Source organism: Electrophorus electricus, chromosome 1 (genome assembly GCF_013358815.1).
Source record: "Electrophorus electricus isolate fEleEle1 chromosome 1, fEleEle1.pri, whole genome shotgun sequence".
Classification (NCBI taxonomy): domain Eukaryota; kingdom Metazoa; phylum Chordata; class Actinopteri; order Gymnotiformes; family Gymnotidae; genus Electrophorus; species Electrophorus electricus.
In genome coordinates, this window is record NC_049535.1 from 33,817,988 (window position 1) to 33,840,225 (window position 22,238).

The 22,238-nt window shown below is 48.6% G+C and overlaps 1 protein-coding gene and 1 non-coding gene across 2 annotated transcripts; one reads left to right on the forward strand and one right to left on the reverse strand.

Annotated features, from left to right (window-relative positions):
• Positions 1–147: 147 nt before the first annotated feature.
• LOC113580891 (multidrug resistance-associated protein 1-like) lies at positions 148–20,461 on the reverse strand. The gene is made up of 31 exons (XM_027015726.2): positions 20,420–20,461; positions 15,583–15,759; positions 15,181–15,306; positions 14,294–14,431; positions 11,791–11,916; positions 11,638–11,699; positions 11,410–11,541; positions 10,762–10,968; positions 9,727–9,904; positions 9,466–9,627; positions 9,030–9,122; positions 8,242–8,445; positions 7,963–8,109; positions 7,733–7,820; positions 7,152–7,221; positions 6,586–6,712; positions 6,265–6,441; positions 5,997–6,164; positions 5,608–5,791; positions 5,442–5,514; positions 4,200–4,317; positions 3,694–3,901; positions 3,298–3,608; positions 2,750–2,949; positions 2,388–2,514; positions 2,170–2,271; positions 1,914–2,060; positions 1,422–1,580; positions 1,001–1,167; positions 700–894; positions 148–550 (listed from the first exon to the last, which is right to left on the reverse strand). Exons 1-31 carry the CDS (start codon positions 20,459–20,461, stop codon positions 442–444), a joined length of 4,524 nt encoding a protein of 1,507 aa, XP_026871527.2. The 3' UTR covers positions 148–441.
• On the forward strand, positions 4,455–4,526 carry trnaq-uug. The gene has a single exon. It is a non-coding gene; the product is annotated as a tRNA-Gln (tRNA).
• Positions 20,462–22,238: the final 1,777 nt, after the last annotated feature.

Sequence of the window (22,238 nt, forward strand, 5' to 3'; positions counted from 1 at the left end):
GAAGGCTATGTGTTCTTTGTCCTACACTTAGAAATAAAGGAATGAGAAATAAGGAAAATAAGAAGGAAGTTTTCCCTTTTTGTTCTTCACATTGTCTTTGTAAGATAAGATAATCAGTCATCTCCCTTTCAACTTCAGAGCTGGCCATACATGTACAAAGCTTCAACCATCTGCTGAACTAGGCAACGCGTACTTTGTTTTTGGTTTAAGCGGAGCACCTGTTATGAGCTGCAATGTCGTTCCTCGCTGTCCTGAATATGCCATATTCCTCTGGACAGAAGCGTCTTCCCCCTGAGCCATGTTTGGTGTTCCTTATAACAGGAAGTCTGGCATGTTTGCACACAGGAAGGTCTTTGATATTCTGCATTCTACATTTCAAACTCATCAACTTATGTTAAATCCGAAATGATGATGACTGATGGTGGTGGTGGTCTCTGGCAGTCACACCAGACCAGCCTCCACACACATCCGGTAGAAGTGGCCTCGCTTTGTGATCAAGTTTCCTGGAGAGTCCATCTCTGTAATGTAACCTCGGTCCATTACTATAACTCTATAAGCAAAAATTCAACAGATTATTACTTCTTTTCAGATGTTTTCTGTGCATCTAATATTATTAGTGCATCAATATTTTTATCTCAATCCAAACTTTTTTTGTTCTTACTGGCCGGTCCTCCCTGATGGTGTGTTACTCTGCCTTACCTGGTGTAGTCCATGATGGTGTTGAGGCGATGAGCGATGGTCAGTACTGTACACTCCTCAAACTGAGTGCGGATGGTGGACTGGATCAGGTTGTCGGTCTCCAGGTCCACGGCGGCCGTGGCCTCATCCAGAACCAGAACCTTGGTCTTCCTGAGGAGAGCTCGAGCCAGGCAAACCAGCTGCCTCTGCCCCAAACTGACCCACACAAACGGACAGAGGAAAAGCGACTGGATCAGCATGGCGCCGGTGGGGCAAGAAGGCCAAAGACACAGATATGAGAGGAACGCGCGTCGCTGCATACCTGAGGTTCTCTCCTCCCTCGGAACACTCGTGCTGCAGTTTGTCCGGCAGACCCGACACGAAGCTCTTGAGGTGCGCGAGCTCCAGAGCCCTCCACACCTCCTCATCGGAGTAGCTGTCGAAGGGGTCCAGGCTCATGCGCAGAGACCCGGAGAACAGGACCGGGTCCTGCGGCACGAGGGCGGGGCAGAGGGGAAGCATGTTACATGTTGAGAAGGATGCTTTTCTCAAGACTAGTGACAAAGCTTCTGCTACAGGATCACTTATATGTCCTACATAATACATCGGTCGGAACATCTTCTCTGTTTGAAGGACGTTCTAGTTCAGAGGCTTCCGTTGGAGCACAGGATGGACGTGTAACTTAGCCTCTTTCTCTTCACACCTGCTGGATCCAGACTTCGAGCCTTTCTGGTACCACGTACCTGCGGGATGATGGTGACGCGAGACCGCAGATCCTGCAGGCCGACCTCCGCAATGTCAATTCCGTCGATGGAAATCTTTCCCTTTGCTGCCTCAAGGATGCGGAAAATTCCCAGTGCAAGCGAAGACTTTCCTGCCCCTGTTCTCCCCACTATCCCAACCTGCTCCGAAAACGGCATACATAAAAAGAGGAATAATGCTGTTTACTAGGACGTTGAAATTGAGATGTGCAAGACAAAGGCGAAAAATTAATAATGAGAATAAGATTTTAAAATACAAGTATTGTTGAACCTTTTTTTGTAGAAGCATGCTTTACATTTCCAGCATTTAGGTGACACTTAGCCAAAGCAACTTACTAAGCCAGCATACCACCTGACAGTTAAGGGTCTTGCTCAGGGGCCCAACAGTGGCAACCTTCTTGATTGCATGTTGGCTAGATTAACCACTGCACTAGCACTGCCCTATAACAGCTGCAAAAGTTATGTATTGTTTACCTTCTCCCTCTCTTGGACACTCAGCGTGATTTCCTTCAAGGCCCAGTCTAGACCTTTCCGATACTGAAGTCCGTATTCCTGGAATTCGATAGTGCCGGTTTGCGGCCAGGCCGAAGGGAGGGGCCTGTTCTCTGTTGTCCAGGCTGCCTGTGGACAACCCCAAGGGGGACAGGGTCAGTCCCAATGTGTCTGTGCATGGCTGTGTTTTACATAAAGGTATGGCTACGGTAGACAATGGCAGGAATTGGAGAGACACCTCTTTGGGTGTTTCTGAGTACTCCTTCACCCTCTCCACGGACACGATGTTGTTTTCCACATCGGTCCACGCGCGCACAATCCAGCTCAGGATTCCTGTCACCTGCGGAGTAGTTCGCTGTGTGATTAACGGCATCCAGACCACGATCCAGCCTCAGACAATGCACCCTTTGCAGGTACAAACTCCGGCATTCGCCTTCACGGACGAGATTTGCTTACTTGCAGAGAGTGCGACACAGCCAGACCCACGATGCCCGGACTTAGTGTTGCTCGGCCCGTCACGGAGAAGATGGCAGCTGCAAGGACCAGCACATTACCCAGGAACTCCAGGTTCACAGCCAGCCACCTGCAGGAGTGGTTCAGCGTGAAGTTGGGTGGTTGGTGGTGTGTTCACAGCTACCACAACACCCCAAACATCTCAGGTTATAGCCCTGGCAGATGGGAATCTCCACACCTGGTACAATATTCACCCCGTCGTTATTTCAAAACACGGAGTTCATGTTCGTGAAATGCCCTCTGGGTGTAAGGTGCAGAAATGATATAGACGTTCACGGAAAGGGCTGTGGTGTGACTTCTCTGACCTGGTGGCCACAAATCTGGGGAAGTAGGCGGTCTGGTTATGGTCCACCCGGCTGTTGGCCTGCAGGATGAACCTGGGCTGCACTCGGAATGCCCGGATCACGCTGGCTCCCTGCACCGTCTCGTTAAAGTGCGTGTAAATGGGCGACCGACTCACCGACTCCAGACGCCGGAGCTGGCAGGATGTCGCCACGTAGAAGCTCTAACGTTCACACATAGGGGGGAGGAAGGGGGTGTCACAGAGAGATGGAGGGACTGGATCATAGAAAATATTTATTTAGCACCTTTTGATATATTTAAAATGCAGCTCTTTCCGAGGATGTGACATCTTTATTACCCTGCACACATAAAATAAGCTTATGACATGCTTACTAAGCCCTTCTTACACAACCGATGGAATCGATTTATTTTGCAAAGTATGTTACACATACAGGAATTTGTCACTGTGATTGCTAATAGAAATGTCCAACATAAAGTCAATTGTTTTACTGAAAAGTGCTTGCTAAATAAAGATCGTCATTAAAATTGTCCCGAACGTCTGTGTGCTTACCTGGATGAAGGTGTAGAACAGAGTAAGGGGCAGTATGACGAATCCAGCGAGGGGACTCGCCATCAGCACGATGGTGGCCACCTCCAGCATCTTGAAGACGTATCCCAGCATCATCTTGAATCCCTCGGGGATCATGCAGTCGATGGCATCTACCTCTTTGGAGAAGCAGTTGAGCAGGTTCCCGCTGGGCGTCCTCTCAAAGAACTGCATGGGGGAGCGCAGCACATTGTTGAGGAGGTCCAGGTGGAGGTGCCTTGATGCCATGATGCCGCCCAGCGAGATGGCCACCGTTGTCCCGAAAATGGCACTCCCTGAAACGACAGGACCACGCCCTTATTATGGCGACCCGGGAGAGGTAGTACGGTCGCGGAGACTCAGGCCCGGGGCGGTGCCGACCTTGCGCGAAGCCCAACGCGCAGAACACGGCCAGCTTTGCATCGGCGTCCGTCTGAGTGCCGTTGACAACGGGGTCGTCGGCCCACAGCCTCAGCCAATAGTTGTAGCCGAGAGAGGCAGCCTGCTGGAAGGCGTAGAGGAAGATGATTGGGACGATGAGGGCGGGGCCTATGGTCCTGAAATACTCCACATACATATCCAGCTTCACCTGGGGAGGACGTTGCGTAAAATAAGGGAAGAGCAGTTTGCTTAGGGAGGGGCGTGTGATGCTCAGAACAGTGGCAAACAGAACTCTGTAATCATGGGTTTAAATTAGGTGGTGATTGGCAGATTAAAAACATTCACCCCACCCTCGTTAAATGAAACTTGCAATAAATCTCTGATCTTTCACAATACACCTACTGTTCTGAAACCTTGGTTTTTGTGCTTTGCTCCCTCCCTGTTGAAAGTGTATGTAATGGCACATCCAGATTGGTTTGTGCAGTTGTCACGGCTGTGACCCTCACCCTGCCGGTACGGGCCTCGTCGGCCTCGGTCAGTTTGCCCAGCTCCTCTGGGTCCTGGTTCTGCTCGGAGTCCGCTAGGGTCTCCACAGTCGGGATGCTGGCACCGACCATGTCTCCGCTGCATAAGACACATGCAGGGAAGTTCAGTCTGCGTCTAATGTGACACAACACATATTTTTGTTTCCTGCTTGATGTAAGGGTATACACATGTGGTTGTGAATACGTTAATGTAAGAAGACCCAGTGCTCACAGCTTGGTTCTATGGTGTAATGGTTAGCACCCTGGACTTTGACTCCAGTGATCTGAGTTCAACTCTCAGTGGAACCTATTGAGTGCTTCTTGTTCCATTCAGCTGGAAGGTAGTTTCTTGCTGCAAGTTCTTTTATATTGCTGAAGCCTTTATCGGTGGACCAGGTTTGATTAACTTTTTGCCAGAATTTCCTGAATGACTGTTACTGTGGAAAACTGCATATATGACTTTAGGTAAGGTTCTCAATCTCAGTCCTGGGGAACTCAGACTGGGGAACACTGACATACCACTCAACCCATAAGATAATTGTGTAATTATTGCATGCTTGATTAATTAGTTAATTGACAGCATGCATTTTTTTTCTAGAATTTCCAATATAAAGGTAGTGACCAATATCAAGGCTGCTTCATTTTTAAAATTTAAGGACCTAAAATGTCACATCTTTCAAAAATATTTATTTATTGATTTATTATGCATAAACCACATATAAGTTATCATGACCAAGTTTTACTCCTTACAAACAATAAATACAACAATCCACCCACAAAACCTACCCCTGTGCTCCCCAAGAGGGGTGGAGAAATGCAAAAATGAAAATGATCCAAGAGCAGCAAATAGACAGAAGTGTGTGTGTGTGTGTGTGTTTGTGTGTGTGTGTGTGTGTGTGTGTGTGTGTGAGTGCTATTAATATTTCATCATTTCTTGCTGAAAACTGTTAATAATGTGGAAGTAACCTGTTTAGAAATGTTGCCAAGTCAGCTGAAAAACAAATGTTTATTGTGAGGTACATTTTTGCTATAGCAAGTTGCTTCTCTGATTAGTGGACTAATCAGATTTTCACTATGTGGGGTACAATGAGAACCAGTGATGTAATCCATCTGATGAATGAGGTGTTTTGTGAAAGAACACCCCTGCGGACAGGAGTCCGGCGCTCCAGATCAGACAGACATCAGGTGATGAAAGCAAACTGCCTAAAGTATGTTTATTTTCACCTGATAAGCTGCTCTCGAGACAGATCAATCGAGAAGTCCGTCATGCTAAGCCGAGAGACTGACTTCCTGGTCCCTGAAAGGAAATGGCAGTGTTTTTATTTACACTGAGGTGAAGATCTTTTTTTCTGACCTTCTTTTTTTTGTAGTAATGACCTTGAGCGCTCACCTCGGAATGTGATGCTTTCTCTGCGTTCGTTGCCAGCGAATGTTTTAACGAAGTCGGCGAACGCTCCCTGTCGGCCCAGCAGCTCGGCGTACGAGCCCGTCTCCGTGATCTCTCCGTCCACCATGACCAGGATGAGGTCGACCTGCGGCAGGAAGCTCAGTGCGTGGGTCACCAGCACGCGAGTCTGCTGGCACCAAAACACACAGGCGGACGTAAACAAACCACGCAGCTGACCGCTCCCTTCAGGTCATATTTCACAGCAAAGAGCCTTTAATTAACATGTGCCTTCGATCGAAAGGCGAGTATCATGACAGTAATTGCGATTTACAGTAGCTAGAAAGGAAAAAAAACTGTGGCCTAAATGCCACACAGCCAGAAATGGCGTGTACCTTGTCTCTAAGGATTCCTTTAGGGCCAATGACTTTGTGGAAGATGTGCTGACCCACGTGTGGATCCACGGCGGACAGGGGGTCATCCAACAGGTAGACGTCAGCCGTCCGGTACACAGCCCGTGCTAAGCTCACTCTCTGTTTCTGCCCTCCTGACAGGTTTAGCCCCTGAGACGAACACCGTGTGTAGAGGAACGTCACTCTCGGTGTGACCTCAAGTGGAGAAAAGGTAGCATGTTCCAAGTAATGATGTAAGGGGGAACCTCACCTTCTCCCCGATCTCCGTGGCGTCTCCTCCGGGCAGAACGTCCAGGTCTGGCAGGAGGGCACATGCCTCCAGCACTCTGTGGTACCAGCTCTCTCTCCTCTCCTGTCCAAACACAATGTTCTCCCGCAGGGTGGTGTTCTGGATCCAAGCCTGCTGGGGCACGTACGCCACCGACCCCTGAAAAGGGGCAACGGCGCATTTACATTTACAGGGAAGGTCATGTGTCGAGAATCATTACATCGACGCTTTGTGACCTGTTGGCTGGGAGCTCTGGGGCAGATTGTGATGTGACCTGCCCATGGGGTTGGTGTGTGACGTTACCTTCACGGTGACGTGCCCGCTCCTCTTCTCTGTCTCACCCAGCATGGCAGAGAGCAAGGAGGACTTCCCACTGCCCACGTGACCCACCACCGCAACCACAGACCCGTGTGGCACTTCCACGTTGACTCTGCTCAACAGATGACATTAGCTAGTTGGGGCTACACAATATATTGTTTGGTAATTGTTATTGCGATCTTGGCCTTGACGATACCGATATTGTGGAAGGTTCTTATTGCGTGCTTTATGGATCCTGACCGATCACACATCCTGCATGGGTGTTCTTAGTGTTATTATAATGCCAGGCTAATATATTTTAATAACCTACCAGGCCTAAAGTAGCAATATGTAGGAGTTATCATCACAATACATTACTAGTTAGAATAATCGCTCAGTGTGTCAGTACTTCCACTGATGGCATTAACTTGGCTTTAAATTTTAGATAAATTTAAGCTTGAATTGAAAATTCAGTTCAACTGAATTTAACTCAAGGTCAGTTCATTTGCAAATGCGGTTAAACTAAAATAAGCCCAGTTATGTAACTCCAACCTGCTACATCCACATCTCACCTCTTTAGGCATGGAGGCCCGTCTCTGGACCAGCTGAAAGTGCCGTTCTTGATTACAACGCTGGTGCCGTCTAATGGGAAGGCAAAAGTATGCTGGAAACATCTGTACACATCATTATTATAACAATACAACACACTTACAATACACCACCTGGAACACTTATTTTTTTATTTCTACGGAACACTAACATCGCAATGATCTCCGACGTGGCCTTCATGCACATCCTGGCATGCTTCTCCGTATCAACATAACACACGTCAACAACGTCTGTTAGTCAGGAAACCTTTCTCCCATCAGAGGTTGTGTGGGCTGATTATGGCCTGTGGGTTCTCTTTGCTCATGCTGTCATGGGCATCGACACTAATGATGGAGTCAGACACAGACGTGGGCACTCTCCCTCCGAAAACATCCTTTTTGCCGGGCACAGCTCCGCCGAGCTATCCCGATTCTAAGTATGGAGCATGATGTGTCCTGCGCCCAGCACGTGAAGTCATGTTTTGCTTTAATTGGGAAAAAAGGAGGTGTTTGTGCTGCAGGACCTCTGTCGCCTGGTGGATGAGACATGGTCACAGCACACTCACCAGGGCTGTAGGGCTCCCTCACCACGCAGTCTGGCCTCAGCTCGTCCTGCTGGAGGAACTTCCCGAGACGCCTGAGAGACACGATGGCCTGGGGAGGACGTGACGGTGATTGCAAGGCTCCAAAAAATGAAAAGTATGGCAATATGGAGAGGTGAAAATAAAACGTGTGTGTAATTGTGAGTGTTGTCTTCAACTGCTGTGGTGTAAGTGTGAGTGTGTTGTCTTCATGCCTGCATGGTGGAGCTCATGGCGAATGGAAGCTGACTCAGCGGCGTCTTCAGGATGTTGATGAGCGCCATGGAGACGAACACCTTTTGAGCATCCAGGACGTTCTTCTCGTCGGTCAGCACGTACACACCGAACATGGCGAACGCGATCTGAAGACACATAGAACCTCCACCCGGTTACGAGGTCACAAATCCAGTGTCATTACTTGGAATGCTGCTAGGTTAGTTAACTCAGTTGATTAACTGCTTGGTTAATTAGCCTTTAAGCTTATTGCTGTTTACCAGGAAAGTCGAGGAGTTGAAGGACGCGATGGATATGGAATAAAGGATCTGAGACTTCTTCAGGGCTTTGAGCTCCTCTTCCCTGTAGGCCAGAACCTTCTCCTGGAATGCTTTCTCCCAGGCATAGAACTTCAGGATCTTTATCCCATTCAGGATCTCGTTCATCAGCTTTATCCGTCCATCCATGTACTTCATCTGGACCTCCTGAGAGTGGTTAAACGCACACAAACATGGCATGGTTCGGATTTAATCAGGGAATTTTATTATGTTGTTGGTCATGTGGTTTTTCAAATGTGCTGAAGTGGAAACATGAAAAAAGTCAAACAAGAGCAAAACCAAAATCAAAACAGCAATCACAGAGGTGTGAGTTCAATAAAAAAAGGTCCGCTTTTAACACTTTTTAAAGGTGTTTTTTTTTTTTTTGTTAAATCTTGTGACCATCAAACCCGGTCCACATGGCTGTCGACACTAAGTAGAGAAACCAAGAGGTGAATTTTGTTTACAGGACCAAGGACAAGTGTGCCCTGGCAAGCAACCATGAATGTGTTTCTCAGGACAAACCAAACAGCTGCTTTGTCAGCAGCAGGAAACGCTCTGCGGCCTTCTGTGTGCACGGAATGGTGGGGATCAGGGCCTGGGTGCCATGCTGGTTGCCTGTGCCCTTCCACCCCGTGCCTGTTTGATGGAAAGCAGCTGTGGAACTGGTGGGATGCCACACGTGGTCATGGGCACGGTTGGGGGCATGGCGTTTGCTGGGCTGGGGGACCCGGTGGGGCTGCGTGGCTTACCTGGAGCTTGCTCCGCATCTTGGCAATGAGGCCGTTCAGGGGGAAGATGAGAATCACCGTGGCGATGCCGGCCAATGCCGACGGGCCTAAGCGCTGCCGGCAGGTATGGAAAAGACAAAACGTAAACACACCATGTGACACATGCAGAGGTAGCTCAGTGGTTAAGGTACTTGACTTGTAATCAGAAGGTTGCTGGTTCAAGCCACACCACTGCCAAGTTGCCACTGTTGGGCCCTTGAGCAAGGCCCTTAACCCTCAATTGCTCAAGTTGTACTCATTCATAATTGTAAGTTGCTTTGGATAAAAGCGTCAGCTAAATACTGTAAATGTATTAATTACATACATCAGAGAATGACTTAAACCACAGTGATGACCTAAGGAGTGGCTGACCTCCAGTGTGTGAAGTTGTGCCATAGATCTTACTGATATCTGTTACCTGCCACAGGAAGAAAAGGCACAGGCCGATCTCAATGGGCGCCAGCCAGACGGCGTTGAAATACACCACAAAGTCCATGAGCTTCTGAGTGTCCGCAGACACCAGGTTCACGATCTCCCCTACTGTGCATGCCCTGCGGGCGGCGCTGTTGATAATCAGAGTCTGACAGAAATTGGGGAGAGGGGAGATAACTGCTGAAATGTGCACCGCAAAGCAAACAATTCTCACATTATTCTCGCCATTGCAGAGAGGGGGTGCTACCTTTCTGTAGATGAGACCCATGATGGCAGTTTTGACCCTCATACCCACAGTAAAGCAGGTGTACATGTACTGGTGATTAAACAGGGACTGCAGACAGGAGAGCAGGAACAGGGTAACTGCAAAGAGGTGGCCCTTCCACAAGGGGGCGTCCTCGTCTCTCACGAAGCCCAGCAGCAGACTGGGGACGGAAAGAAAAGTAGTCACAACTGGCTGAAAACAACATTAATCTGTGAAACAACAAGATCAGGAGTTTCATACTTCCTCTACTGTGTATCATTTAATCTCAGCGTCCAGTAACATGTGGACACGTGGATATGAAGACGTTTCTGACGCAGCAGCTAAGCTCTAAGGGACGTGTTTGATTAGTAACCGAACCCTGCCATTATCCTCTCAGCGGCCTTGCTGGCCACCTCCCGAGAGGGGGAGTTGTGTGGGGGACCCTGCCGAGGTTCAGGGTCGGCGAGCTCGCCACCGTGGGTAGTGCCAGCTGGCCGTCTGGCTCACCTCTGCGTTTCGTGAGGTCGACCGTGCCGGCGTTACCCGTGGGCACGTGTGGGCAGTTGGCACACTGCACCGGAAAAATCCTGCTATTAGTGTCTCACCGAGAGGCCAGAGAAGGCATCGGTCCTGGGAGCGAATGCTCCTGTGCTCTTCCTCAGTAAACTCTGCTTAGGTTCTGTTCTCTACTCAGGTGTGTTGGGAGTTGAAATTGAATGAATGCATGCAATGGCTAACAAACGTTGGGATTTTGCTAAAAAGGCTGTGAGAAGCTCTTTGAGGTCTGATATGAGCAGTGAAAAATGCTCTTATATCTCACAGGCGCGTGATCAATCGATTATCAAATTGACATGCTATTACGCCCAGACCGATTTATAACGAAACACTTTCCCTGTATTCTTTTGATCCTTCACTCCTGAAGATTTTTTTGCTTCTCTTTTAATAATGGCAGTCGTCAGATGTCAGGACAGCCGTGACATACACGTTCTTCGTGTGCGCTGTCCGTGATTCCCGAGCTGAATCCCTGCCCCCTCTCACCTCAGCACCTGCGGGATGGAGAACATGAAGGCGTCCTGGACGATCAGGCACAGGGTTCCCGTCAGGAAGCATGGCCCGAAGGTCTTGGCCAGCGTCCGGAGCAGGAGGAGGCCGGATCCCTGCTCCTGACGCAGTTTCAGCAGCAGCTGGGTCTGCTCGGTGATCCTGTAGCTGAGAGCTCGGGGGGGGCTCTCACATTTGTCCTGCCTGGGCACACACCGTGCCAGGTGTTTAACTGGCAGCATTCGGAATAACTTTCCTTCTTTACGTGGCTCAAATATCCCAGAGGATATCCCAGCAGATGGCTTCTGACGCTCAGGAGCACTCCAGTGTTAAAAGGTTTTAGGGTGTTTTTTTGCCAAGTGCCTGATTATACATTTGCAGACAATACGAAAAAGAGGTCCCGTGGATGTCTGTTGAGGTTTAATGCTGGAGTAAAAATGTCATATTCAAACAATTATTCAAGTTTTAATACTTATCACTACAGTCCATGCTTGTGGCTGTGTATGTGTGTCTGTATGTATATGTGTCCTGAAAATAAAGCTAATCTTAATGGGATCTCTGCTGAACTGGTTGATGTTTTCACACTGGAGTCTCTGGGGACCATATACAAAAGAGCTGACAGTGAAGTCAGTGTAGGAGTCTTACTGCTGAGGGTTGACACCACGTGTGGTCCACTCCCTCACCAGATCACGAATGATCTTCTCCGAGGTGTCCTCTTCCCGCAGAGACCAGAGATCTTCAGCCTTCAATGGTGAGCGGAATCCCTGTGTGACCAGGCTGAAAGGTATCCACACACACACGCGTTTTTGAATAACACACCGTTGATGTTCCCGTTTACTGATATTGTCCTGACAGAATAGAACGTCCACTCACCCACTAAACCACCAGAATAATATCTTAGACAGGAAGGAGGCGTCTTCCACGGGACATGGGTTCTGTCAGAGAGATACACGTTCCTACTGGCTCTTTATTGTTATGCAATAGTAATTCTGTCATACTCGGAACAAGAAACCGAACACACAGTACCTTCACGCAGGCTGGTCTCAGAGTGGCGGGACGCTGATCAGCGAAACAGCTCAGCACGAGCTGAGCCAGCTGTAGTGAGAAGCAGGTGAAGAAGGCCAGAAATCGCGGGGCGTCTCCAGAGAAACCCTGCAGCACAGCGAGGGGACGTCAGGAAACGCCAGCGTACAAGCCCAGGCTCCTTTCAGCGGAACGTCAAGCCCGTACACAGCACAGTAACCGTGTGAGCATCACACCTGCAAACGACGGGCCGCTCTTTGTTTCCAATCCGCGTTCGTATGTGGACAGTTTTAATCTAAACAGGATTAGGTTTAATCTGAGTCGGTCTCTGTTAGTCTGCATGTGCAAGACTGAGTTAAAGTGGCAACGGGAAGAAAAAAACATTTCTAATAAAAATAAACTTTGAATTCCACAAAGAAAATTCCTCATCATTCCTATATTTAAAATAAACAGTAAACTATAAAGGAAGTTTAAGGCTGTGCAAAAAGAATCCAGTAAATAAGAAAGGAGCAGGTTGTTTACGTCTGCGGGGCCGGTGTGCGAGAGGCCCCAGGTTCCTGCAGGGTCAGGGTGGGCGGAGCAGAAGCCTGCCAGTGCACGGCCCTCCAACGGGTGGGCGAATGGCGGCAGACGGCACCGGGAGTGTTCCCATGACGACGAGCGCCCTTCCCCTCGCTCAGGCCGTCGGCGTGCTCACCACAACCCCCGTGCCAGGATTAATGACTCAATAAGTCTTTTCTGAACGCCCCTTAATCACGGCGCGACCCAAACCGCGCCGGGTGGATCCTTGTTTTCATAAACGGCTTCTGCCAGGCACAGTAATGACAGGTCTCAGTCGCAGAAGCTATAAGTAGGATAGGGCCCTGGGCCATAGAAAACAAAACAGAACGGCAAGGGCAAATATGAACTGCCGGAAGAATTCTGGGAACGACCCGCGCGCGTGCGTTGTTTTCTGGAGCTTGTGCTCCCAGCTGGTCCTCTCCTGTCCTGCGTGTAGTTGGAGGGCAGGTTAAAGCACACCAGGACACGTCCACCTGGCTGCCATGGCCCGTGGCTTCCTTGCCAGGATCTCTGAGGAGCTGCTTTGTGATCGTTTCTCTCATGAGAAACGGCTGCGCGAATAAAACTGACGTGAAGCCAGCGAGGTGCCGGACTTGCGCTCGTCCGATCTGGCCATCTGGTGTCGGGCCTGACCCGGAGACAGAACCCGGCAACGCAACGGCGTCGAAGCTTGGCTGTAAAAGAGCTTTGCTGTGGGTCTGCGGGTTGCCGAGCCAAACTGTGTCAAACGGCTGAGTTTTGAAAGAATGTAGGTCAGTTGCTGTGCGCGCCTGCCTTTAAGGTTGTGTAAACACAAACTCCGTTTACACAGGCGGCCTTGTGCGGCTCTGGGCGTCGCAGCGGTAAACAGCGCATCTAAAAACTCCCCTGAATGCTACAGATATAACACTACAAGAACTCGCCACTGGGTGCATAACTCATTTAGTCCTAGTACAGAGCAGAGTGAGAAAACAAAAGGTCATTGAGTTGTTAGTCTAGGACTTGCTGGGCACAGGCAAGCAGTTTGATCGGAGCCCAGTAAACAACGCTGAACTCAGACCTGCAGCTGCCCTTTTTCTGATACCTGATTGCACTTCTGTGGCTGATCTCAGACCTGTGCCTGCCCTGCCCTGGCTTGCGTGTGTACGAGTTGACTAGCTGGCGTGGGGTACAAATGTACAGTGCACCTGTGTTTATACTGCACGTGTGTTCTTATTTGCCACGGTTGGTTATGGATTTTGTCCTGCTGTCGTCTGTGCTGTAATCCAGATTGAGCATGTCTAGACATAATCCCACAGTGTTTATCGGCTATGGGAGAGCGCAATTCTGAAACCAGACCCTATAAACTTTTTGCACACCCACATTATTTTAGCGTGATGGTTGAGTCTATGCAGAGATGTGATGATTAGGGAGCGAGAGACCCACAGAGCTCCAGACAGGCAGGGGGGAAGGAGACACGTGTAAAGGCACCCACAGACCCGCAGATGCATGGAAATGTGGAAGCATGGGGTTCTGGTGTCTGTCTGTAGAAGGAGCAACCGAACTGGCTACTGCTCCCGGACTTCCTATGTTTAGGCACCAAGCTAACCTCAGACACGGTTCTAAATAAATGCAGTGCTGAGCTGGAGATCGAGCGCCAATCGGGTCGAGTTCCTCACAAGCATGTCGATCAAAGACGCACAGGGTTGCCGAAACTGAATGCCAGGGGCCGAGGCATAGATGAGAAACACATTTAAAGTACAAAGAATAGTGAAATAAGTGCAGCTCCAGAGTTTTATATCAAAATTTCAGAGTTTATATCCCACTAGAGGTTTGTGTTCTTATGGCATTTTTGAGACACCATATAAATAAATAAATGATAAATGAAACTTTAACGCCTCTTCCCACCACCATGTGTAAAATAGCATGTACTTCCAGTGTGTTTGGGGTGTGTTCTGGTGAAGGTGCAGTGAGGAGCATAACCAACCTGCTCAGCGATGGCCTGGACGTGGCCTCTGAGAGGGACGAGGGAGCACACAAACGCCAGTGCCCAGAAGAGGAAGAGGAAGGCCGAAGATCGGCAGCCCTTCATCCTCTCCACATGGACTATGCACACAGCCAGCACCTGAGGGCAGAGGAGCGGGTCACTGCTGTAGCCACGGACTTTTGGGCGGTGCGGTGGGAGAAATGAAACTGGGAGATGTTCATTACCGCTGTGGGCTTACGGACAATCTGTGCTTTATGTGCTTATGTGGGTAAGCCCTAAACATTATGGCCAGTGTTTGCAAGGGGTTCTGGTTCTGAGTGTTGATGTCCTGGCTGGTGCCCCTCCAACTGGGCCGACTGGGCTCCGGCTCTATAGACAGAAGAGCTGTAAGTTGCGAATGTTTAGACTGCGTCAGGCCATGGATGGAGATATCTGGTCTGGCTGGTTGTGAAGAATGGTGCTATTAATTCTGGTGACCATGGTGACCACTGGTAAGAGAGGTTTGTTTGTCTTGATCTCACTGTGAGGGGCGGGGTGTCTGTGCTGTCTCCAGACAGCCAGATCGGCTCACTCAGACCTCAGTGTGAGGACCACAGCACATTTAAACAGAAGACTCTCCTGGTCAGCTTTCTCTCATGCTATCCTACTGAATACAAGGGTGTGTAGAACATAACTTTAGGAGAACTTTTAAAATAGTTTTTGGCTTGGAATCTTTAAAGCTTCATGAGAAAAATAAAGACAGTTATTTGTAATAGAATTTCTGGTAGTTATTTGAGGATTTATGTAGCTTTTGTGGATAAAATGCAGTTATAAGGGTGGGCCTATGTGTGGAGAGAGAAACAGGTGAGTATAGTGAGGGAGTGATACAGAATGCTAATGTGCGTTACCATGGTGAGAGTGCGGATACTGGGACCAAGGAGGAAGATCATGTGATGCTCAATGTCTCTGCTCCTTTTCACGAGCAGGTAGAGTAACTCCACCAAGCCACACGAGGCCAGACACAAACCCAGAGCCTGGAGAGTGACAGAGAAAAGGGACTCACATATACGTCCTGGTGACGCGCTCCCAAAACAGTCCCCTCTGACACGTGGACATTTGCAACTAAGCCTGCATTCGTTCTGCTCAGAGCCAGGTCAGCAAGGTTAGAAATGACCACTGTATTCCACACATGCAGAATTCGTCCCCTTTCCCACGTGCGGTACGCCAGCATCTGTTTTTCCGGGCGCGGAGCGGTGGGTGCATACGGTCCCTGCAGAGGAAGCAGTCTTGTCATTTCCCTTCTGACTCACCGTCTTGGCACCACAGAGTGCGGAGACGGATATTCGGCCGTGGTCCCGGAACCGGCGGTAGACGAGGTAGAAAGGGGCGCCAAGCCAGAGGTAGAGGCAGGGGAGCCAAACCAGCACCGTGTGCTGGAAACACTGGGTCAGGTCCGGGTGAGGGGTGTACCATGTCAGGTTCCAGTCCTGAAACACACAGAACTGTAAGCCCAGCGGTTGACTGCATTGACGTGCCAGTGGCGATGACCACTGGAAATTCTTTTTAGTGTGATATAGCCTGTGCCTCGGAAATTGGCCCATAATGTGTAATCATGTAACCAGTCTCTACATTTTGTAAAAAATAAAGATAAAAAAGGTCTGTATTATTTTCTGCCTGTTTGAGTAAAGCACTCATTCTTTGATCATGTTCTCATCGCTGAACCTTTAAATGTTAGCTGGAGGCCTTCTGTGGTTGAGGGCTTCGTAGCAGTAAAATGCAAGGAGCTGTCACTCAGGTGAACAGTTTAGCTCCTGTAAGGAGGCTCCGGCATTCCCTCCGAGCTCCTGTCCCATGCCTCCTCCTTAAACGCCTGCACCATCAGGGCTTTCATGTTAATGACTGCAATCACGTGGCCAGAGGGAGGATCTGTCACTGGTATTCAGCGAATTACATAGCGTGTGTAATGTTGCATAGCAGCTTTCAGCCTGACGAGTCTGACGCGTCTGGTGTTGCCCACTGAACACCCCCAACCCCTAAACCCTCTAACCACCGCCCTCCGGATCTTAGCGAGTCCTTCTCCCCCGGACGTTCCTGTTGTGCTTTCTCACCTTCGGGCACCCGATGTGAATTTGTGCGCGTTAGTGAGGTCTGGAATGTGTAGTGTTTTCCTTGGCACTGGTCCAGCGGTTGAAGACTGTGATCATTAGTTGACTACCGCAGGTTGACACACTAAACACTAAACACTGCATGACTGCGTAAACCCTGTTAAGTGAAATGGGAATGGGAATTGTTGGGAATTATTTGCGGTGGTGTGATTACAGTAGCACTGGATACTGCGCCTGTTCTTCCGCGGTGCACCCATGGCGTGTTTTTACTCAGCATCCCACAAAGCCTTCTAGGTGCCAGCTGTGCATTCATGCCTACACAGCGCTTGAAGGCGGAGGACAATTTGAAGTCCCGCTGGGCTAAACCGCGGGTGGCTGGAGTATCTCTGTCACAGGAACAAACCTCAGGAGCCATTTCTCCTTTTACTTGAGTCATGGTGACGTTCAAAAAAAGATAAATATGCAAATTGATAATAAAAAGTCTGATTTGCACAAATGCACCTACACAGAAACAAACAAATCATGTACATGCACACACAGACTCAAAGTTCAAAGTTCAAAAGGCTTTAATGTCATTTCAGCTATATACAAGTACACAGCAAAAATGGAACAATGTTCCTCCAGGACCATGGTGCAACACAAAACAAGTGCAACAGACAGCGCACTACACGAGTGCAACTCACACATGATTCAGCTGTTCCAGGCATTGCGAGTGATGTTGAAAGTTAAATAAATAGTGGAGGGAATTGGGATTGTTTGCTACAACCTCAGCTCAGGTGAAATTTGCTGATCCAGCTACCAGAGCAGTTGGGTAACCGCAAAATTGTGTCACACGTTCCCCTGTCAGTGTGTAACCCAGAGCTTTGTTTTCTCTGTGATGTTGAAGAAGCAAAAGAGACTCAGGTGAAACCATCTATTTGACCTTCCATACCTGCCAAAGCACCTCAAGTCCAAACTTGTCCAAAAGACTTTTTGCTTTGTGAAGCTGTACGGCGTTTCTGAGAACCTGTTTGTTTGTGCTTGCGGCCTTGGCAGGATTCTGAGGAATATTGTACGCAGGCTTGAAGGGGATTTTTGTGACATGGCAGCGTGAGAGAGGAGAACAGCTGGCAGGTCTTCAGTGACTCTGTGGCATCACACTGTTATCCACACACAGAGGCTGGCACAGGGGGATGGGCTCAACAATGCCATAAGCTCCCCAAATTCCGACATAAATTCGCTCTTGTAGGTCTGCTCACACAGTGCTGTGCTCTGAGGTGAGTGAAGGCAACCACTGTGAGCCTTTCAGTTCAAATATACACTCAAATCTCCACTCAAAATACTCCCGTTAGCTCGTTCCGTTGTGTCTTGTGTTACTTTGTCATTTCGGTAACACACGAGCTGATTCTTTTCTTTCCCTGCTTTTACTCCTTCCTGTGTATGCTGAGGATGTGCAGTATACCCTTGCCAAAGCTGTCCACTTACACTTACAAGACGGCTTGTTTTTTGGGGTGTGACACTGCTGAGCCTGAGAGAGTCAGCTGTGGGGGTCCTTGGGCGGCGAGAGTCAGCCGTGGGTGTCCTTGGGCGGCGAGAGCCCGCTGTGGGGGTCCATGGGTAGAGAGAGCCAGCTGTGGGGGTTCCTGGGTGGAGAGAGCCAGCTGTGGGGGTCCCTGAGAGGAGAGAGCCAGCTGTGGGGGTCCCTGAGTGGAGATAGCCCACTGTGGGGGTCCCTGGGCAGAGAGAGCCAGTTGTGGGGGCCCTGGGTAGCTCCGGGTATGCGAGCACACCTTCAGCTCAGCTCCAGCTGAGCTTCAGATCAACAAGTTTCTGTGCAGGACTTGTTCCAGTCCCACTCTGAACACAAATTACTGTCCAGATCACAGTGAATTTCTTCTTTCTTCTGTCTTTTAAAATAATTTGCTATACAAATAAACCTCACAGATCTACTTCACTTCTTATTCCTCAGCAAACCAGGGATGAGCGTCTGGTTTCAGTTCTAACCGTGTTGTTTTGGATGTAACCATGTTTATTTATTTGTTTTGGATGTAACAGAGTTTAGCAGTTGTTTCAGATGCAGCTGTGTTTAGTTGTTGTTTTAGATGTAACCCTGTTTATTTGCTGTTTTGGATATAACTGTATTTAGTTTGCTGAGGACCTGCAGCAATAAAGTCTGGAATTTAAAGCATGTATCATTTAAATACTGACACGCTACCTCTTGACAAACTGAATAAATCCACGGGCAAGTAACAGTGAGCATCATTTTTCTGGATTATCATCGGGATTAAGGGCTTTCATTGTGTTCAGGCTAGCAGGGGGATCCATCACATCAGCATGAGTGCGGATTGCACTGAGGGGTTTGCTTCTAATTTTGTACTCAGGAATTAGGATTATTTAAGGATTTGGATTAATTAAGAATGAAAAATAATACAGTTCTTGTAATTTATTTTAGTTAAAGAGAATGTTACATCAATCCGTGGAGCACAACCTTCACCCCTCTTGACTTTTTCATGTGTCCCATTTTGCTGACCTACAGAAAACTTGGTGTCATCTACCCTTCTCAGAAAAAAATAACCCAAGCAAGAGGGTTTGATCTATGACATCATGCACTGTGCTGCCCAGGGTGTACAACCTCCACTTTTTACCCATATTGTGAAATATTCTGTGGTGCCAGACACTAAATGCTACCTCTTCATGACTTTGTGGATAATACTGTCTAAGTAGAAAACTCACTGTTAGCCTTCCATTTTTGCCATTTAGCTGACACTTTCATCCTAATCAACTTTTGACTATGACTGAGTACAACTTTGAGGATTTGCGGGTTAAGGGCCTTGCTCAGGGGCCCAACAGTAGCAAACTGGCAGCTGAGTGGCATGAACTGACAACCTTCTGATTACCACTCAAGTACTTTAACCATTGAGCTACCGCTGCCCCTAGGTTAGCCTGCTCTCTTAATCTGACCTAATGATTTTGGGTGATAAATATCCCAGTGATGAGAGTGTGGGCTAGAACGCATGTTCACAGTGTGGTCATTGTGATCCCAGCCAGCCCATATTCTTGTGCAGCTCCTGTGCACCTGAAAGGCTGTACTGTACTGATTAGCATGACCCGTTATGTTGGGTGCTGTAACACAAACAATGTAAACGAGCTGGGGTTTTTCAAGGTTTCGGCCAGATGGGGTTGGACCCTGTCATCTACACTACGGTGCATTTTTGTTTATCTTCTGGACCTCCCATCAACATGCATCTGACCGCACAGTCGACCTGTGACAAAATGTTGGCAAAGACAGTAGGCCAGGAGGCATCTGGTTTAACTCTCACAGTCACAAACCTGTAAACGTATAATCAGTGTGGTCCTAACCCCTGTGAACCTGGAAGGTTGACTGTATTCTATGTGGTCCTAACCCCTGTGAACCTGGAAGGCTGACTATATTCTATGTGGTCCTAACCCCTGTGAACCTGGAAGGCTGACTATATTCTATGTGGTCCTAACCCCTGTGAACCTGGAAGGCTGACTGTATTCTATGTGGTCCTAACCCCCCAAACCTGGAGGGCTGACTGTATTCTATGTGGTCCTAACTCCTGTGAACCTGGAGGGCTGACTGTATTCTATGTAGTCCTAACCCCCCAAACTTGGAGAGTTAATTGGTGTGGTTACAAGCGATATGGAGGGTTTTCCTGAGTCTGTGGAAGCATCTCCAGCATCTCCTACCACTACTGTAAGTTATCAAAAAGATCTAAATCTCAGGAGCAACAGGATTAAAAGGTTTCATGCTGTGAATCTTGGGCAGTGAATCACTGGAGAAGGGATGCATGACTCACTACAACAGGCTGCTAAAAGTTAACAACAATGTTCAATTCCACAAATCAGACACTTATTTTTACTCGTACACATCACAGATTTCAGGACAACGTCACCTAAACAAGTTAATGGTTATTTACGCCACATTTAACTGCTGGAATCCAGTGAGGCATGATTTTTTACAGAAGTGTTGTACAAAAAATAGAGATTCCGATATCTCTTCATCTGCCTCCTCTTCCTCACTGGCTCAGTTGTCACTCACCCACAGAGGGTCCAGTCCGCTGAGGGAGCAGAGGTCATCCATCCAGACTTGTTACCCTCCAGTCCTGTCTACTCCTCTGTCCGTGGTAAAGCTCTGCTCCTGAAGTATGCTTTCTGCTCCTCTGGGCCTGCGTCAGTGTCTCTGTGATGTGGTGCTGAGAGTTCTCACGCTGAGCTTGGTTTGAGTCCAGGTTGGCTGGACTGTCCTGTTTTAGAGTGCTAGCCTGCCCTTCTAAAGGTGGGTGGAAGATACGGTTCTATTGGCCTCTCTCTCTTACTTTCTCTCTCTCTCTCTCTCTCTCTCTCTCTCTCTCTCTCTCTCTCTCTCTCACTCCTCCCTCCCTTGCTCTCTCTCTCTCTCTCTCTCTCTCTCTCTCACTCCTCCCTCCCTTGCTCTCTCTCTCTCTCTCTCTCTCACTCCTCCCTCCCTTGCTCTCTCTCTCTCTCTCTCTCTCTCTCTCTCTCTCTCTCTCGCTTATTCCTGTCTTACTCCTCTCTCTCTCTCCGTCTCTTCTTTTTCTCTCCTACATTTGCCAGGGGCTGTTGCACCACACACACCATTCCTCTAGGAGAACAAAGCAGCTGTAACCACTCCCATACTCCTCCTCACACTCCCCCCCCCCACTCTTCTACACCCTCGTCCTGGTAGTCACATGACACGGGATACCTTTATGAAGGTGCTGTGATTTAAACATTCCAAGCAACAAGATTTTACAGAGAGCCGTGGCACTACTGATCAGTTTGGCAGGGTGTATTCAGCTGAGTGCCGGTGACACTGACGACAGAAGATTCACTGAATTGCTGCGTATTTCAGTCTTGCTACTTTATTGAGAGCGATGCCGGCTGGGATGCTGCCAGGGTCGTGGGTGTGTCTGCAACGGGGTCCGACAGCAGCGTCTGTGGGTTTGCTGGGATCTGCTGTTCCCTGCTGAAAGCCAGTGTGGCATATGGCATGCACACCTCTTGCTAATGAAAGGACAAATACTAGCACGAAGAATGTAGCATATACCTGACTATCTCCCTGTGTGTGTGTGTGTGTGTGTGTGTGTGTGTGTGTGTGTGTGTGTGCACGCGCGCATGCATGTTCATGTGTGAAGAGGAAAGTGTATGAGAACACACATAAGAATTGGCCTGTTGGGAACACGTGGGACTCTGGGAGGCCAGACAGCAGGGGAATTTATTTGTTGCATTAAGGAAATGTCCTCCTAGCCTGGTAATGACAGGTCTGGGCCGTGCTCCTGAGAGTGGCATCTTGAAGTCATCAGAACATGACCGTGTGGAAAAAATGTCAGGACACGTTGGTTTCAACGGCTGCAGGTGCACTTGTCATGACAAGCCATTTAAACTGCTTTTATGGGTTATGAACTCATTGTCTAGTTCTATTCAGGTAGGGATTTGCCCAACAGAGTACGACACTGGTGCATGGAGCAATGGAATTAATATACGGGGTGGGCAGCTGTGAGGTAAATAAGACTAGTCTAGAAATTTCTATTTGCAAAGTAATCTAAAAATGTGACATGGGTCAAGGTGTGGTTGTGTAAACATGACCGATCGGTAATGTATGACACATTTCTGCAATGATTACAGTTCAGTAGTGCAGGCTGTGTGAGATGTTTCAGCAGTGATGACAGTTCAGTAGTGCAGGCTGTGATATGTTTTAGCAGTAATAACAGTTCAGTAGTGCTGGCTGTGTGAGATGTTTCAGCAGTGATGACAGTTCAGTAGTGTAGGCTGTGATATGTTTTAGCAGTAATAACAGTTCAGTAGTGCTGGCTATGAGATGTTTCAGCAGTAATGACAGTTCAGTAGTGCAGACTGTG

Coding starts and splice junctions, on each gene's coding strand:
- LOC113580891 (XM_027015726.2), bottom strand. CDS start 20,461: ATGGATGACCTCTGCTCCCTCAGCGGACTGGACCCTCTGTGG. Junction 7,222..7,732: donor GAGGGAGCCCTACAGCCCTG/GTGAGTGTGCTG, acceptor CCTTCCCATTAG/ACGGCACCAGCGTTGTAATC. Junction 2,061..2,169: donor ACTCAGAAACACCCAAAGAG/GTGTCTCTCCAA, acceptor GGTTGTCCACAG/GCAGCCTGGACAACAGAGAA.